The sequence below is a fragment of the Lytechinus pictus genome, chromosome 2 (genome assembly GCF_037042905.1).
Source record: "Lytechinus pictus isolate F3 Inbred chromosome 2, Lp3.0, whole genome shotgun sequence".
NCBI classification, from domain to species: domain Eukaryota; kingdom Metazoa; phylum Echinodermata; class Echinoidea; order Temnopleuroida; family Toxopneustidae; genus Lytechinus; species Lytechinus pictus.
Window position 1 is genome coordinate 3,641,260 of NC_087246.1, and position 18,489 is coordinate 3,659,748.

The 18,489-nt window shown below is 35.4% G+C and overlaps 2 protein-coding genes and 1 non-coding gene across 4 annotated transcripts; 2 read left to right on the top strand and 1 right to left on the bottom strand.

Moving 5' to 3' along the window:
* The first annotated feature begins 305 nt into the window (after positions 1-305).
* On the top strand, positions 306-9,591 carry LOC129254989 (synaptosomal-associated protein 29-like). 2 transcript variants are annotated; one of them, XR_010295270.1, is made up of 3 exons: positions 306-736; positions 3,925-5,180; positions 5,331-9,591. XR_010295270.1 is itself a non-coding variant. In XM_054893536.2 (2 exons), the coding sequence occupies exons 1-2, from the start codon at positions 310-312 to the stop codon at positions 4,089-4,091; spliced, it is 594 nt and encodes a 197-aa protein (XP_054749511.2). In that variant the 5' UTR covers positions 306-309; the 3' UTR covers positions 4,092-9,591. The 2 variants fall into 2 exon arrangements, 1 of the variants encoding a protein (XP_054749511.2); XM_054893536.2 differs by having other exon boundaries at positions 3,925-9,591.
* Positions 9,592-12,553: 2,962 nt separating this feature from the next.
* LOC129253668 (uncharacterized) lies at positions 12,554-14,241 on the bottom strand. Its single transcript, XM_054892088.2, has 2 exons — positions 14,160-14,241; positions 12,554-13,290 (listed from the first exon to the last, which is right to left on the bottom strand). The coding sequence occupies exons 1-2, from the start codon at positions 14,213-14,215 to the stop codon at positions 12,735-12,737; spliced, it is 612 nt and encodes a 203-aa protein (XP_054748063.2). The 5' UTR covers positions 14,216-14,241; the 3' UTR covers positions 12,554-12,734.
* A 1,697-nt stretch (positions 14,242-15,938) lies between these two features.
* LOC129255179 (U5 spliceosomal RNA) lies at positions 15,939-16,057 on the top strand. The gene has a single exon (XR_008583871.2). It is a non-coding gene; the product is annotated as a U5 spliceosomal RNA (small nuclear RNA).
* The last annotated feature ends 2,432 nt before the right edge of the window (positions 16,058-18,489 follow it).

Consider the following 18,489-nt stretch of genomic DNA (forward strand, 5'->3'; position numbering starts at 1 on the left):
TCTTCTCTCAAGTTGCCCTAAGATCTGCCACAAACAATATTGAAAAATATGTAGAAAATCAGTATATTCAATATGGCAGAATAACCATATAATTGCCTACTGTGCAAGAAAGTAGCACCTTGAAATTAAAAAAAAGCCCCAGAATTCAGCAATCACCCCAATATGAAAAAAAAAATGGTCCTTATGAAATGAAAATAATTTATTGATTGTATGTTTGATGATATCCCAAATTAGAGGAAATTGAAGTAGGGAAAAATTCTACTTTGTAATCACAAATTATGTATATTTTCATATTAAAAAAAAAAACCTATGCAGGAACTTTTACACCAAGGTGAACAACTCAAGAGAGTGGACACCAAACTGGACAAGATGGACAAAGACCTTGATACATCTAAGAAACATATCACATCAATGAAATCAATATTTGGAGGCATTGTAAACTACTTCAACAAACCCAAAGCTGGCCAGCAGGAGCAGCAAGCCCCGTCACACGGTTCTAGCAACCTTAAGACACACATGGAGAGGGTGGAAGCAGAGGAAGAGATGAGAAGAGCTAACTCTGATCATCCTGCTCTGAAGCTCAGAGGGGTGGGTGCTTCGGAGCCCAGTGCAGGTTCTTGGGGCTCATCTTGTACAGGAGGATTTGGAGGGGAGAATGATGGTGGAATGTCTAGCAGTAACGTGTTGCAGTCACATAGTATGAGGGACTTTGATAATCATCTCAATTCTAATCTAGGTAAGCTATATATTGTAGTGACAAACTGAAAATGAAATGGACTACATATGACTTTTCTACAAAGCACAAAATTGGAGAAGTAATGAGATAGAGAATAAAAGAAAGAGACCTGGGGGCCGTTTCATAAAGCTGTTCGTACATGTAGGTTAAGAGCAACTTTATTAAGAAAGACTGGTGAGCCTTTCTTACGCGCTGAATAATCACCAATGGTGTATACCATTTACCAATAGAAAGGATCACCAGTCGTTCTTAAAGTTGCTCTTATCTTACAAACAGCCTTATGAAACGCCCACCAGGTAATACATGTATAATAAGATATCATGTTTGTTCTAGAAAATAAGTCAGAAAAAAAAAATCTTGGAACCAGACAGATATGAATTTGTTTTCTATTGATTGGTAGGCATGTCTCTACCACCAGGCCATTTCTAGTCCATGGCACAGCACATACACGGATCTAGACTAGATTTGCCAGAGGCATACCACTTGTTCAGATTAAATACACAATCTTATTTTATCGAGAGCAAACCAGCATTGTCTCTGTATAAGGTATTTTTTGCAACTGCAATAGGGACAGATTCAAGAACACAGTAAATATATTGAAAGTGCCTGTCAATGACAAAGAACAGCTGGGAGGTCTTTGTTGAATATTGATGAACCGGAACAGAAGTTTAGTCCTAAGTTCTAGAGCTGACAAAAAATTGCAAATTTGTCGTTTGTCCTGACTCCAAGATGAAACTGCCATTGTGATTCACCAAGTTTTGGTTGTGCTATGTCATGGATATATTTTCTATGTTCTTTAATCTGTTGTGCGTCATGGAAGCAAAAACTAGATTATTGACATTTCCCCCAACAAACAATTTACAACTCTGCTAAATCAGCAACATTGCCACATGATTAATTCCATTCTGAAAAGTAGGTCAGATCAGATGAATTTAGATTTGCTGAAAGTTTATATTTGTTCATTATTATGAAAAATATTTTCTTTTAAAGGGGAATCCAACCCAAATAAAAACTTGTTTTTATAAGAAAAAGAAAAATCAGACAAGTTTATAGGTGAAAGTTTGAACAATATTGGACAAACAACAAGAAAGTTATGAATTTTTAAAAGTTGTAAATATTGGTAATCACTATACTCATGGAGACTTCAAATTGGCCGCATATGGGATGTCATAGTGATGTAAGGCAAGGACTACTCTTCCATGTACTCCAATACATATTATGGCTAAAATGTCATTTTTCCCAAAAGTTTTATTTCAAATTATATTTTTCTTTCATGAGGACATTAAACAATATACTACCTGGGTTATATTTAGATTACTGCCCCAGGGGAATGGGTACTTAGGAGAAAACCACAAATCCCTGATAATAAAGTACATGGCCTATGGGAAAGTTGTCCTTGCCCCTTGTCATAATTTACTTACCCAGTTGCCAATTTGAAATCTACATACTATTAGTGATCTTAATTTTAAAGCAGCTATAACTTTCTTATTGCTTGTCCGATTTCTTTCAAACTTTCACCATTCTGTTTAATTTATTTTTCTCCTTCCCAACACAACATTTTATGGCAAAGGCTGGATTCCCTGAAATCAGAATTTCTTGGAGGAGATCTTAAGTTGAATCATGGATCTATTTTAGATAGACATTCAACGTGATTCTTTGATCAAAGGAGATTTGCTGCCTAGAGATTATCTCTAGTCTTAATCAGAACATATAGGTGATGTGATAGTTGCGACTACCAAGGGTCATCAGATCATAATACAAAGAAACAGTTTTCCAGACCTTGGTTTTGTTGGCTAAATTGAGAAAAAGACAATTTTTATGATATGAAATATTACTTGGTCCCAGGCCTGCTTGGTCCGCAAACTTCCACACATAAATATAATTACTTCAATAACATTGAGAGATACATGATCTCTACACATGTGCCTTTTGTCTCTGGAATATTAGGAGGAAACTTGGAAATTGGGATTATAAATGATACACAATCAGTCACCGTTTTTTCTTATCTTAAAATATGCATATAAATCGCAATAGAACACATGGAAATAAGATTACCAAAGGTTAACCAGAACTTCCTAATGCCTCATGTTTCATGAAAATTAATTAAATTAAATTAATCTTTTTAATGAAAATTTTGCATTGTCTTGTTTCCTTTGAGGATAATGATACTTTCTGATTGCTGATAATTCTCAATTTTTTTTTTCTGATTTGTTAACAAAGGGAAAGTGGAACACTCTTCTTCTACATCAATACCAATTAGTGGTGTAGTAATCTAGTTGTATGATTTGTTTCCTTCATTGGCTTACACTAAGGTAGTCTACAGTTTTCTAATGTCTGTAGATAGTGTTTCCTCCATCCCTTCCTTCACCCATTTCATTCAGGAAATGAGTGATGAGTTTTGATTTGTCTTTGCAGTAGAACTCCTTGAATGATGAATTGAAAATGACTTTTGAAATCCATATTCATTGAAACTGAGTATTCATAATATTAATCATACCTATTGAATTAAAAATCCTTATTAACATGGCTAGAAATTGTTACAGTTCCATTTTCTAACAACTTGGACAAGAAACAATTCAATTTACTTATACATGTAGACTCATGAAGATTGAATATTTCTTAACTGCATTTAATGAAATATACCCCCATTAGGAATAAATACCTTGATGAATGTTTGATTGCCTATATGGGTAGCACTGCTAAAGCCAGTGTAATATAGCAGCGCTCTGTACCCTCTGGCAAAAAGCGATTTATAAATCCAGCTATTGTTATTATCATTATTATTAATGCTAGAAATTTGATTTGAAAGTATAGAATTTATGGCAAGAGAGAAATTTGAAAAAGAGTAGAGTCAAAATAGAGGTAATTTTTATTGTTATATTGATTAAACAGCATAGAAATTGTGTTTAGATTTATTTTCCTGTCATCTGAGGAATTCCTTAAGAATACATGAAATGTAAACTACACGATGGATTGATGCAAAGTGTAATTTGCATATTTTGTTCAGATTGCATGTTATATTCTTTATATATATATTTTGTAGTTACCATGCATATAACTATCAATGCAATATTTTAAGGTTTTTGCCCTGTTGAAATACATTTATCCTGCTCATTTGATTGTAGATGATTTAGGTAGCAAATTACAATCATTCTTATATTTATCTTCTTCTTCTCCCTATCAACTAGATGAAATTGGCTCAGGTATTGGTCGCCTAAAGGGACTTGCCATGGGATTGAATGATGAACTGGAGAGACAGAATGCTGATATTGACAGGATAACAGGCAAGGTAGAGAGAGTAGATGACAAACTGGGTAAAACAGACAAAGAAGTAAAGAAGATCCTTAGAAGATAATGAAGGCTGGTATCAGGAAACTTGTCAGCCGTCTCTCCTCAGTTAGGTTTAACGATGTGACTATATTATATTTTTTTTATCATCAATGTTTTGCCCCTCGATCATATTTTTGTCAATATCCAGTCAACATGAATTCTCTCATTTCTAGATTATTACATTTGCTGTTTGTGTATCTTTCATGGTAAATATTTTGTTAATTTACCTGTTGTCAATACTCAATGCAGTGGGTGAAAGTTACCAGCACTGACAGTTAACTAATCTACAGACCAGTTCTTCTCAGCCAATCAAATCCAAGGATAAAACCAAATTGTCAGAGCTGCTTATAACTCTCATGTAACACCTTCCAGATGTGTTCATTCTTTAAATACTCTTGCATATTTTAATGATATATTTTGGAATTGTGCTGAAAATTGGGATTTTAGATTTTTTCTATTATTATTGTTATTATTATTGTTGTTGTTTTGTTTATTTGTTTCTGTATTTGTTTTGAGGGGGAGGGGGTCAGTGTTGGTACTTGGCAGGTATGACTTTATGAATTCTTAAATGTTTTTAAGCTTTGTTTGAATGAAGGGTCACTTTCTAAGCCTTGTCACTCATATATGCACCAAAAGTTGTGAAAATTTTCACCTTTCAGCCACATAGTGTTAGTAGCCAATTTGCTTTTAACATATTGAAAGATATGATGGATTTTTCTCAAAGCCAATTCCAGAGGATATGATTACAAGCTATTTTTTGTCTCACCTGCATAGCAGAGTGAGACTATAGGCGCCGCTTTTCCGACGGCGACAGCATCAGCATCAAATCTTAACCGAAGGTTAAGTTTTTGAAATGACAGCATAATTTAGAAAAGTATGGACCTAGTTCATGAAACTTAGACATAAGGTTAATCAAATATTACTGAACATCCTGCCTGAGTTTCAGGTCACATGACCAAGGTCAAAGGTCATTAAGGGTCAATGAACTTAGACCATGTTGGGGAGTCAATATCAAAATCTTAACCTAATGTTTGGTGTTTGAAATGTCATCATAACTTAGACAGTATATGAAACTAGTTCATGAAACTTGGCCACAAAGGTAATCAAATATTTAGTGAATATTGGATGGCCTTGAGTGGGATGCGAAGAAATATTGTACGAGCTGAAGAACAATATTGGATGAGTCGAAGACGAATCGAATATTGTTCTTCAGCGAGTAACAATATTTCTACGCATCCCACGAAAATTGGTCATCCAATATTAGTATTATTATTTAGATACCCCCACAAAGCTAAACATAAAGTAATGAAGCAAAAAAAAAAAGTTTTTAGTAACCATCATCATTTATGGCAATCCTGTAAAGTTCATGAAACTTGGCCAATATCATGAGCATGGCGCCTGAGTATTGTCATTAAAAAAAAAGAAATCTCTGTAGTAAAGTAAAGATGCGCTAGCGTATAGTGCAAGCGCATTTGAATTCAATAAATAAACGCTCCTTTACCACACTTCCTGGCAACTAATACGCAATGCAATTTCATTGTGACGTAACAATAGCTTCATGCGCACATTCATTTATTAACCAATGATAATCTTGTGGGCAGGGCAAAATATTCATTTCGTCCAATATTTTCAATATTGGATGGTTTTTATAGGCATGCACGTTAAAAATCAGTTTTAATATTTTGTCTCTTTGAAACAACCTCGCAAGACATCAAAAAATATCTGCGCCTCTAAAACCCTACATCTAAATGATAATACTGAATATCCTGTCTGAGTTTCAAGTCACATGACCAAGGTCAAAGGTCATTTAGGGTCAATGAACTTTTGCAAAGTTGTGGGTATTTGTTTAATTACCATCATAACTTTGAAAGTTTATGGATCTGATTCATAAAACTTGGACATAAGAGTAATCAAGTATCAATGAACATCCTGTGCGAGTTTCAGGTCACATGACCAAGGCTAAAGGTCATTAAGGTCAATGAACTTTGGCCATGTTAGAAGTAATTATTAATATTAATATTAACTTTCAAAGTTTATGGATATAGTTTATGAATTGTAGAAATTGGGGTAATCAAGTATCACTGACAAGTCTTAGGTCACATGATCAAGGTCAAATGTCATTTAGGGTCAATGAACTTAGTATTGTATCATTATATGAATGGTGTTTTTTGTGAATAATTATTTTATAGTAGTTTTCAATGTCAGCACTGCTGCTATATTGAATGGCGTAATGCAGGTGAGACTGCCAAAGGCGCTCCACTTGTTTAAGAATAATGCCGTGTGCTTGTCCTATCTGGTGCAGAAAATGACAAATCAAATGGATTCAAAAGAATTCAATATAAAGTTTCTGCATCTCTTAACTTTATTTGTACATGTATCTGCACTCTTTGCATTTCATGTAAAGTGATCACTAAGTCTGATATAACAGAATTTTATTGAATTAGCCGGGGTTTGGGGTACATGTAATTGGTTCTACTTTATTTTGCAAAAATTAAAAAAATTGAAAAGTGTAATGTGTTACTAAATACCAATCTTGCGATTGAGCGCACTCATAAGTGACTTACCCCCCCAACTGACGTGACCCACTGTATGCGACTGAAAAGGAGATTATTTGTAAACAAGATGAGGAGATTGTAAAGAAGTAAAGCATGGATGGATAAAGTGATCTATTTTTTATTGCAAATATTCATATATTTGTTAATTATTTTAGGACAATTCAAACCTTTATCTGTAATCTCACTTAAAAATAGAGGCAGCAGCCTCTGGATTGGGGAGGTTACATTTTAATTCCTATACATAAGACCTCGAAGTATCCTGTTTTTCCAACTGTCCAAATCTTGTCACCCTGCGGGGCTATGCAATTTCATACTAGCCTGGACTATATAGGGTTAAGCAGTGTCAAATACAAGTTACTGTAATAAAGTACAATGTATTAAATGTTTACCCAAATCAAAGATACTACAAGGGGAAGATTGGACAGTACATAGACCGCGTAATGAAATGCTCTGGAAGAGCGCCCTACAGCGTTGAGTAAGTAACGACCTTTTTTAACCTTTGCTTATCGCGAGATGGTTGTGTACAAAACATATGAGAGAAGGGGTGAAGGAATAGACGATTTTTACATTTTAGATTTTTTTTTCTTCAATTTTTTCCCCTTGAATTTGAGATGAATATATTTCAGAGGTTTTTTGGTAATAAAACATAGAATTATTCCCATGTGCCACCCTTGAGCCCTCTCCAAACTCCTCCCCTCTCTCATTTCCCCCATATGTTTTATACACAGTCGCGTGCTGATATGCGAGAGTTTACTTACTCAACGCTGTTGGGCGCCCTTCCCCATTTTTATAAGCATTTATCGAGCGTTTCAAAAAATCGTTGAAGTGTCCGTTCTTCCCTTTGTTGTATCTTTGCCCAAATTCAACCAGTCTCCTATATACAGTGCGTCCCCGAAAAAATGTCCCTCTGATATGCGGCTAAATTACTTCAAAAAATAAAAATTATTCTCAATAATATGTATGGAACTACGAAGCTCAAATCATGTTCTAACTTCAATTAAAAATTTCATTGGTCTCGCTTCAGTGGATTTGATTACACAGTCTATTATGTAACAGTGGTGCTTTTCACCCCATTCCAAGTTTGCATGTATGCAGCACTGCTGTGTGTTCTGCACTTTCTAGCATATCAATCAACCCCCTTTGAACATTCTGACCAAGGAATTCCCTGATCTGACCAGGAAAATCTCCATGATCTAACCAAGCTCATCAAATCACAACCTTGAGCATGTTCAGAAGGGCAAAAACAATATTTGACAGTCCATTTCATGTTTGATAACAGGAGATGCACAATGATTAGGACAACAGGTCATGTCTGTTTCATGCCTAATATGGCATTTTTGTTTTCATTACTTTTTTTACTTAATAAGCTACTGTGGTTAAGTTAATTCAATGTAACTTTTAAAAGAAAAAATGTCAAATATTTCTCTGGTAAAGTTCCTTTTCGCAAAGGGTGATTAACTTGTGGATTCCCCTTTATTTTTCAGCTTATTTACTAATCCATTATTCACATTTTCTTTCCAAGATGGTGCACTGATTCCCCTTATCAATCATCAAACAAAATTTAATTTTTATGTTTCTTGTCCTTCTGAACATGCCCAAGTTTATGATTTGATGAGCCTGGATATGATTAGGGAAATGTCCCTGCTCAGATCCTGGATGTAAAAATGGGGGTTAATATGCTATAGACAATGCAGAAATACATCGATGCTGCAAACTTGGAATGGGCTAAAATGCACCACTGTTACGTAACAGAGTGTGTATTCAAAACCGCTGAAGCGCGACCAATGAAATTTTCATAGAAGTTAGATCACGAGATGAGCTTTCCACTCATGAGCATTTATTTGAGAATACTACCACATTTTAGAATTAATTCAGCCCTATGTCAGAGAGACATTTTTTGGGGGACGCGCTGTATATTCTTGATACTAAATCTTAAATAATGTCACATTTAGAATGTTATTCATTTAAGAATAATCATCCTGTTTAGTAATGCATTATTTTAATTCAACATTCTGTTGGCAGTGGGTTACGAGTTCGCCATCATTTTTTAAGCCTAATCTCTCACGATTGCCGTCTCCTGCATTCTTTTAATTGTCATTTTGTTTAATGAGTAATATATTTTGTTAATCCAATGATTATACTACAACTATATGTGACATTTTGCATTTGTATATATTACCTTAATAATATATTACCTTAATAATATTATCTTTATCCAAGTCCTTTGGAAGTGCATAGGGAGTTATAACATAATGTGATATGCGCTATACAAGAACTGCATTATTATTATTATTATTATTACCTTGTAAACTTATATCTGATGCATGTGAATACAGAAATAAAAGCAATCAATCAAGTACCTATGCTCTTTGGTATACATACGTGTATGGTATGATGGGATATTCTGTTAAATTGCATTTTGTTCAAAATGATAAGAATGAGCCGAGGGATCCCTGTATCGTTCTGCAGAACACTCTCTGTAGACCTTTTCATAAATACTTACAACTAGGGTAACATTGCATTGCTACAATTGTAAAAGGGCTTATCAGCCAATCACAACCAAAGATTCCATGGTTAGTTACAATACTGGCAAAGTTTCATGTTTTTATGAAACACCACCCTAGGTCCTGTCCTATATTAAATTAAGTTCTCCTGTTAGGAGTACACTGTACATTGGGTTTGTTTCGATGTTACTTCTACTGGTACACAATTGCCAATTATCTTTTTCATTCTGGGTTAACATATTGCATTGTTGAAACTTCATGTGGGAGTTCTACTGTGATTTAATGTTTGTATTTGTATAATGCATATGAAAGTTACAATGAGTTGTGGTATATTAAGTTATTCAAGTCAGTGTTTTTCATTAAGATGTGTATATGTGCAGAATTTTACGTCAAATTTGTATGAAAATGTCAAGAATATGATTTTGAAATTGTATATTGCTGCAATAAAAGAATTGTTTAATCAAAATGAACTTGAAGGAGTATGTTTTATTGATGCCATGGTATTTCTATATGATGCATGTATCCTTGCAATGATGGTGCCTGTTTTTGATAGGGTGGCAGGCAAGGTGACCTCAAGGCAACTTCAGTTGTATGTTCTTGTTTCTTGAAATAGGGTTTGCCCTTTTACTGTTATAAATGACCCTCAATTATTTTCTTATGGTTTTTTCCTTCTTGTTTTTTGTGCCTTTTGATTTTTTAAATTGAAAATTCCTTGTATTTTTAGGAAAGAATATATTTTTCAAATCAAGATGGACAATTTTTAGTTGATGAAAAGGTGAGAATGTGGAGGATTCATGAGAGAAGAAAATGAGAGATGAAATGCTATCGCAAAAAGTAAATAATGTATATGTTGTAAGAAAAATTTGAACTTTGATAAATCAGTATTTATGAATTTTATATCAATATCCTCCAAATTAAAAGGTAAACAAATGAAAATGCAAGTAACGTAGAACTTAAACAAATGTTGAGCCTGATTGATTGGTAATTTAATTTCATACAGAACATTTTTTTTTTTTGGGGGGGGAGGCTTATCATTCCTATGGACCCTGTCACTAACTTCCATTTATTGACAACATACTGTGTTTGTTGGAGATTAGAAGATAAATTTTAGTAGGTTTATCTCATGTCGACAGATAGCGATAGCTATTTAAAACTGGGCATGTTTGAAATTCTGTTTGTGGCTTAGTGAGTAAGAAACTACTTCAGGGTATTTAAATTTATTGTTGCATGCCTTTATGATACATGATAACAGGAGGGTACAGGGGGGGGGGGGCACTTGCCTCCCCCCCAAAAAAAAAAAGAGAGAGAAGGGTAAAAATATATTGTTTTCTAAATATCATGTCAGAATCTATCACAAAGTTTGATTTTTGTAATTAAAAATTCGAAATTTTGGCTCACAAATTTTTTATTCATTTTGCCCATATTGCAATACGACATATTCACCCCCCAAAAAAAAATTGTTGGCTCCTTATGCCTCTGCAAGCATGATAAAATGATCTATTCACCCACTTTTTATAGTCAATGAGGTTCAGTACTTGCACTCCAGTTTGCATAAATTAAGTGCTGCTATGTCAAGGAATCCTCTCTGTATTTCATATCAGTGACGCGGGAGTTCGAGATATGAAATAGTACAAAAATGAATGACTTGTGTCTCCGAGCTTGCTCTGCAGTGCTTTTCCCCATGCAGCTAGTGGACTAGCGCCATCATGAGTCGACGGCAAGACCATGAGGAAAAGATAATAAGAACATAACCCGATATTCATCCACCCATAAAACTGTGTAGGGATTATCTATATGCTACCAGATGAATCTATCTTCGAATCTTTTGGAACTATGAAAATCTGTTAGACTTGGGCCATATTACATTATACCCCCCTCCTTATCCCTAACTAAATTGATATATCTACAATATCTAACTTTGTATCTGTTAAGATGGTGACGATGACCCGGATGATGAAGTGAGTATGATGGTGATGATAACGTTGCAACGGCGATGATGATCATGATGATAATGATGGCTGCAAGAATATTTATATTGCTTGTAAAAGAATCCAAAGAAATAGATCCTTTACTTGAGCCCCTTCACATTTTTAAAATGCGAAATCAGTAATTCTTCCCTTATTTATATCTGCTAATTATCTTACATCTGTCATTAAAAAAAGAATCCATCGATGGGCTTTCCGAGTAAAGTGTAATGATCCTTGTTTTCTTTGTACCCCTACATACGCTCCCCTATAAATGAATTAAGAAAAATAGAATGGATCACAATGGCAAACATGCATTAAATGGCACGGTTTGAACATTATTGTACCCCCCCCCCCGCCGGCCTGCATTCCCAATTTTAATAAGTTTATTACGAAAATGAATGTCAGGTGCGAAATTATGAATGCTATGAATGAGGGGCTGACAAGAAGCAACTATTTTTTTATGTTATTTCGACAGTTTCTAAACTAAAATAATGAAACCTTGAAACCATTCGACCAACGTCGTAGATTCAATGCAAGCAGCGGGACATTTATTATCAATGACATTTCAAAGCATATATCTTCGCTAACATAAAATGCAAAGTACGTGAATTAAATGAAAAAAAGATGATGCGAATTTCGCCGGGAAATCCTAAATTATAATGAACCAAAACCTGTCTGTTGCATGGTAACAAGGAGTCAATGTTGCGAGACAATGATCGATACAGAAGCCTAAAGGCTTTTATCTCTCATTTTTCTCAACCTTAATATGTTTAAATTTCGTTTTTTTTTCTATTACAACGTCCCGGAAAGAATGAAAATTGGTTACCAAGACATAACCATGGCAATACGCACGTCATCAGTGATGCCATCGAGTTATTCGTTGTACCATTGTATTCCCTGGGATGCCGACCCGGAACTACCATGACATATAAAGCGGAAGCCCTTCCGGACATGCTCACGCTTTAAAACGTTAAACAAACGCTCTTACCATTGCTGTTTAAAATGGAAAGCGATTCAATTGGACACCCTTTGCATTAAAAAGTAGATTTATTCGTAAGTCATGTTGCAAACGGTACCGGACTTGCCAAACACAAAATCTGCAAGGCTACGATGTGTGTGTGTGGGGGGGGGGGGGGGGGGACATGCAACTCAAACCGCCCATCTCAAACTACCAGACTCACAGACTCAAACCCCCTACACAAACAAAAAGCGAATAATACCTCTTTATTATGTTTTCAATTTATAGTCGTGATCAGAATAGCTTCATCACTTCATTTAGACATGAAGTAAAATGTATTTGCTGATTTGATAAATAGTTTAATGTCAATCCAAACCCTATTCTACAAAAGGTTGCATTGTTCAATTTCTCTAATGACATACACATATAAATTTGCGTGGATTTCATTTTGCTCCGTTGTTTCATCGTACATAGGTTGTTCATACTGTATCATAATCATGAATTATTTTGATAGGCATATATTATGTAAGTTTTGTGGCCTTTATTTTCTCCGACGAAATATTATTGCTCGAGAGAAAGACGAAAAAATCGCATTGTTTCGTGGAGTAAAAAGAAAAAAAAGCAATTCTGGTTAAGCACGCACATGACATAGGCTCAACCATGTTAATGGCGCCATATAGTAGGTCACATGATTCCTTGCATTGGCCAATTAAATTGCTTCAAAATGCCTTGATGTCCTCTTGCATTAGGTGCACGCCCAAATGTCTCCAGTTTGTTTCCTTGTTTCCAACCAATAAGAGAAGCCGTTGTGCGGGCGTAGCCAGCTGGTGGGGCGGGTTTGATCGCCGGTAACTTCTCGGACTTTGACTTATCGATATCGATTTCGGTGGCATCGACAACAGTCTCATCAAGTGTCGAGCTCGATGACTGCTTGTCTTTCCATGACGTTCCGTTGATGATATTCGGGAGGTTGCTGTACGCTGATGATCGTTTGAGTTTAGCGCCCGACAGGGAGGAGAGAACTGATTTGTCAGATGGATAGAATTGGCGGGAAATACTATCGTCGGGGCTCACCGAACTCTCTGTTTTACAGTCATCGTAAAAGTACTTGTCTTCGGGATCCGGTGAGACCAGCTCTCCTCTTAGACGGTTGTTCATTCTAGCATACTCCTTAATGATGAAGCCCCATCTTTCAGGCCAGTTCCTCCATGCTTGGTATTCATGACGTACGTGGTCCTTCCTGCAGAAAAGGAGAAGAGAAACGAAAGACTCAATATCTTGATCGGGATGAAAATGGCAATGATGATGACGAAATCATGACAATGATTATCCCTCGTATTTGGTTAGGTTTTATGATTTAAAAAAAAAGAAGAGTATAATCATTGGAAAAAAAAATTCTCATTGAAACAATCCCTCATTATGCTTATCTATGACTGCATGGATCACTGAACACCATTAACTATAAAAGGTCTGCAAAATACTACAAAAATGTCAGGTGTTGCGGAAAGCGTTATTTTCATGATATGAATTGAAATTTCTGAGCGAGTTTTTAACACGGGAAGATTCAAAATCATGAAGGAACAACTGCTGATCAATATTTTGTTAATCCCTTTTTTCATTTTCAAAATATTGTATCCGATATGTTTGAAATGCAGGTGATTTTTATTTAATTGTTTAATTTGACCCTCTAAAGCACCGATGTACATAGATGACCACACCAGTTATTTTACTCCGGTGTTAAATTGACGTTGTTATTTTAACACCTAGATCTATAGGTGTTATTACAACACCTTTGGTTGTTACATTTACACTCTCTGGTGTTATGTTCAATCTCTAGGGTGTAATTTTAACACCTCAGGATGTGGTCCTCTATTAACACCAACTGGTGTCAGTTTTAACACCACAGTTTTTACAGTGTCATTGAAAAAAATTGGAAGTTGTGTTTCCCCTTTTCCATTTTGAGTAAGGCTACAGGTTATTACGATTTTTTAATTTGCCCTTCCTCAGACATTTGGCCCCTTTCTACAACATTTTCCCCAACTCACTGTACATGCTGTATTCGATTGGATGCGTTATTGCAAATCACTATTGATTGCGATTTAAACTTACCAAATTTCTGCGATATGGACATAATTCGGATTTTTCTTAGGATTAACTGCTTGCATTTTTAAACAATAATTCCAATTCTGAGTCAAAGATCACTACAGCAATATGAGTTTTGAAGATACCAATATTGAGGGAAATTAAGATTAGTGTTTACAGCCCTTTAGTTTCCCCGGTTATTACTGAATCGTTGCTGCATACGCAGGGAGTGATGACATCACAATGGGCTAATAAGATGCAGTTGTGATGTGCGCGATGCGTGGGAAAATTTACCCTTGTGACGTCAAAATTGTTTGAAAACATTGTATGAAGTCGTTTGTTACGTCACTGACCTACTTTCATCGACGCGCCCTGGCTATGTACGCGTGCGCGTGGGAAAAAAGATGACGTCACATATTGTTTTCAAAATATCGCACGAAGTCTAGTCGTTTAAATTACTTCACTGACACAATTTCATACTAACGAAATATCCACATGATCGCTGTCTTCGTATTTTTCTTGGTCAATTTGCTTGAATGAGTAGTTTATTGATAAGGTACTTGTTTATTTAAGAAACATTTTTCCTTAAATTGGGGATTTGTGAGGTGTAATGACGGGACTGAAAATGACCTATAGTTCCAGGTTCGCGGGCTTCTATAAGCATCTAATTTCACTCTAATGTCAGCATAAATATACTTTTTTTCACTTAATTTAATCATATTTCAGAATCAACAAAATACATACAACCTTCAAACAGAAGTTAGTTTGTAGATACTGAGCGAGAGGGTGTTTTGTAAACCAGGCGTTGTAGGCTGTGCATTCAGACCGCTTCGAGTGAAGGGGTTTCCACAGCAGATGTACGCGCCTTATAGGCGAAATTAACCCTGACCAAAAGTTTATTGTAAAAATAGCAGAAAAAATAATTAAGATATTGGTGAAGGCCCGTTTGAGGAAAATCCATCAAAGATTTGAAGTTATAAGAAGTTTATTTATTATTTATTTGTGAGGTCATATGCGAGCAGCTTCCCTTATATCGTTAATCTAAAAAAAAAATCAATGAAAATGTCATTTTCTTAAAAAAAATTTGTATTATTGTACCTTCAGTATATTAACAGACATAATTATTTCACACCCGCTCCTGAAAAAAAGCAAATTTTTAGTCACCATGAACCATTAAAAAATTAAATTTATGCATTTTATATTGAATAAAAACGGAGCAGCTGCTCGTAAAATTCAAATAACTTTCTTCATAATCAATGGATTTTCCGCAATCTTTACCATATAATATATTTTTTTCCATTAAAAAAAAATCGTCAGGTTAAATTTTCCTTTTAACCCCTCCCCCCCCCCCCAAAAAAAATACATGGTTTTCCCATTGACAATATATGGATAGAGTTATTTCTCTATGTGTCATGGTGTACGTGTATGAACACTCCAAAGGAACGGTATGCGTGTACTGGTTGCCGGGCGTTCATGCAGCTCGCATCCGGTATATGCAGCCAGAACGATTTCTGATTGGTCATTCTCCAAATGAATATGCAAACAAATAGTGGCTGTCAAAATGAATGTACTGGCGAGCCAAGTTTTTCATTCAGAATCTTATATTTCAAAAATGTAATTATGAATTTACATAATTTTCTCATTAATTTGTTTATCTTAAATAATTTTAGTTAGGAACTAAAATAACAACTGAATACTAAAGACATTTTGTTTATATATGGTGAATTTAAACACAGCCTTAAGACTTATAACCATACCTAAATGCTATCATGGATATCTTTCTATAGTCTTCATAGCTCATTTTTATCACTCTGGTTTCTCTGCAATACGCATAAATCTTTCGCCTTTTACTAAAGATTTCCGTGCAGAGGAACACATGGATGAGTCTGTAAGATTTTTCTCCTGCCCCGTGGAAACACAGGGCATGCCTCAATGGATGTAAAGAAAGAAAAACGATCATCCTTTATGTTGTAAGTGCGCGTGCATGAAGATTACTTTTGATCTTGAGTGCCAAGATATTTATATGCAAATCTTATTTTTAGTAATAGTGGTGGGCTATAGAAAGTTGAAGTCACAGATCAGCTCCATAGATGCAGCTTGCGCTCCTTAATTAGCATGACACCCATTTCCGGAAAAAAAATCGGTCAAACATTGAGGGGGTGCCGCCCAAAAAACGATTTGGGGCAAAAAGGTCGTTGACCCCAACCCATTTACGTCAAAATTGTATATCTCGAATTCTGCATAAATTATTTTGATTATTTTTGTGTGTATTTCTATGTTATTTTGGAAAAGGAATTCATTTTTAACAATAAAAAGGTGTATTAATGCTGTGTTTGTACTTAAGATTTAACCCTTAATTAATTTGGGAGGGGGCTTATTTGACTGACGAATTTCGTCACTACGTGACCACAAGAATTTTGTTGACCTCGCCGCTAAGTGACTTTTACTTTCAAGCCTCGCACATCTTCCGGAGTTCTGTTAGTAGGCCTACGCGGTTCCGAAATTATTCAACATTTTGTAAGTGCATGTCAGACACAAAAATTGCCCAAAAACCTGATTCTGTATTTATTTATGAGAACATATATTTATTCAGGTACAAAAGATAAGCATTAAACTGTTTTTCATCAATGACCTGATGAAAACATAAAGAGCAACATAAATCATCATATCATACATGAAAATAAAGTCAAAATCTAAGTCAAAGAAAACAATGCTTAGTAACATTAAAAAAAAATGATAATATGAATCAAATTGAAATATTTAAGTTATCAAAAGGGAACAGTTACTAATTATAAAACTACTAATTGTATGATTTATTCACTGATCAAAAACACTGAAATGATAGCAAAGAAATAATTATGGCATATAGAAAATCGATTGAAACAATGACAATCAGTAATAAATGTATGTCTAAAACTATAAAATATCAAAGGGTTAAGATCATTACAAATAATAGCAACGTGACATCAATGTTAAAGGGGAATAAGGGAATTGTATATTACAATATTACTGAGGTTTGGCAATGCATCATGGCACACTAGTTTTTAAGCACTGCACAAAGTACGAAAATACTCTACCCAGAGGTCTGTACTACACCCGGAAAAAGAAGAATATAGTAAGGGTTATTATATGTAGACAAAATCATTGGATTACCGAGTGAATGCAAATAGTGTTTTTAACCCAATCTGCATTGACTTTTTACACATTTGTATTACTAAATCTAAGTTTAAGATATATTTTGACATAATATTTGAAAGATAGTATCATATCTCCCCCTTATCCCTTTCCTTTTCTCTTTTTTTTTCTTGGTCGTGTAAAAAGCCCATATCTGTACGCCCATGTATCTACTTGTCTGATTTTTCTTTTAATTCCTCTAAAAACTACTAGACAGGAATAACCGTCTTTTCAAAGGATTTCAGACATCATCCTGACAAAATGTAATACCGTTGTAGACCCCCCCCCCCCCCCATAAAAACAACTCAGTCTTAATCTCAGTCAACAACGATGAATTATTTATGAGATGACGTCAAACATCAACAAAACGTAAATGAACGACTGTGCTGTCATGGCTAGCTGTGTGGTCACTGCTGATCCTATCTGAAGACCCATTCGATATTTAATCACTTCTTGCACCTTCACTATCCTGTTTCGTGCATCAATTCATTACCTGTTAACTTTGAGCATAGAGCGAAGGTAAGTGAATAAATCTTAAATAATCTTGTCTTTTAGACTGTATCATGGATTGATGGAGCATCGGCAGCGCAGTAAATCGGACACGAACCCACAACACGGGTGCCATGCCCATGGGCTGCACGCACCACCACCACGCTATGACAATATGTCTTAGGGCCTACTTAGCCAGGCGGCTTCTAGAGAGTAAAAATCATTTACTAACGTAAGGTCACTCTCATGAAGCCAGGGCTTCCGTCATATACTTTTGTGTGTACCACCAAAAAACCTGAAACTTTCGCCCCCGAGATTTCTACTTTCTTTCTAAAAGATCTAGCCCTAAATCATGGGATAAAACTTCATTTCCGACATTTCTACGCTCTCGTTGTTATTTTTGAACAAGAATTCATCAAAAAAATGAGAGAAATATTGTGTAAAGACGGAAGAGACTTGCCCGATGTTTACGCCGCCATCTTGTTTCCTATTGTTCTTCGCCAACGTTACAGACGCGTGCGCTAGTGCCCTTTGATAAGGCATTTATCCTCATTACCATACCTGGTCCTTCGGAGAGGACCTTAAGCTGTTGGTCCCCTGGTTGCTTGCTCACAGGCATTCGTGCTTTCTTACTCTTAGCAGTCGGGTAAAAAAAACCTCGGTATAACTGGTAAAATGCAAGTCTAACATCGTT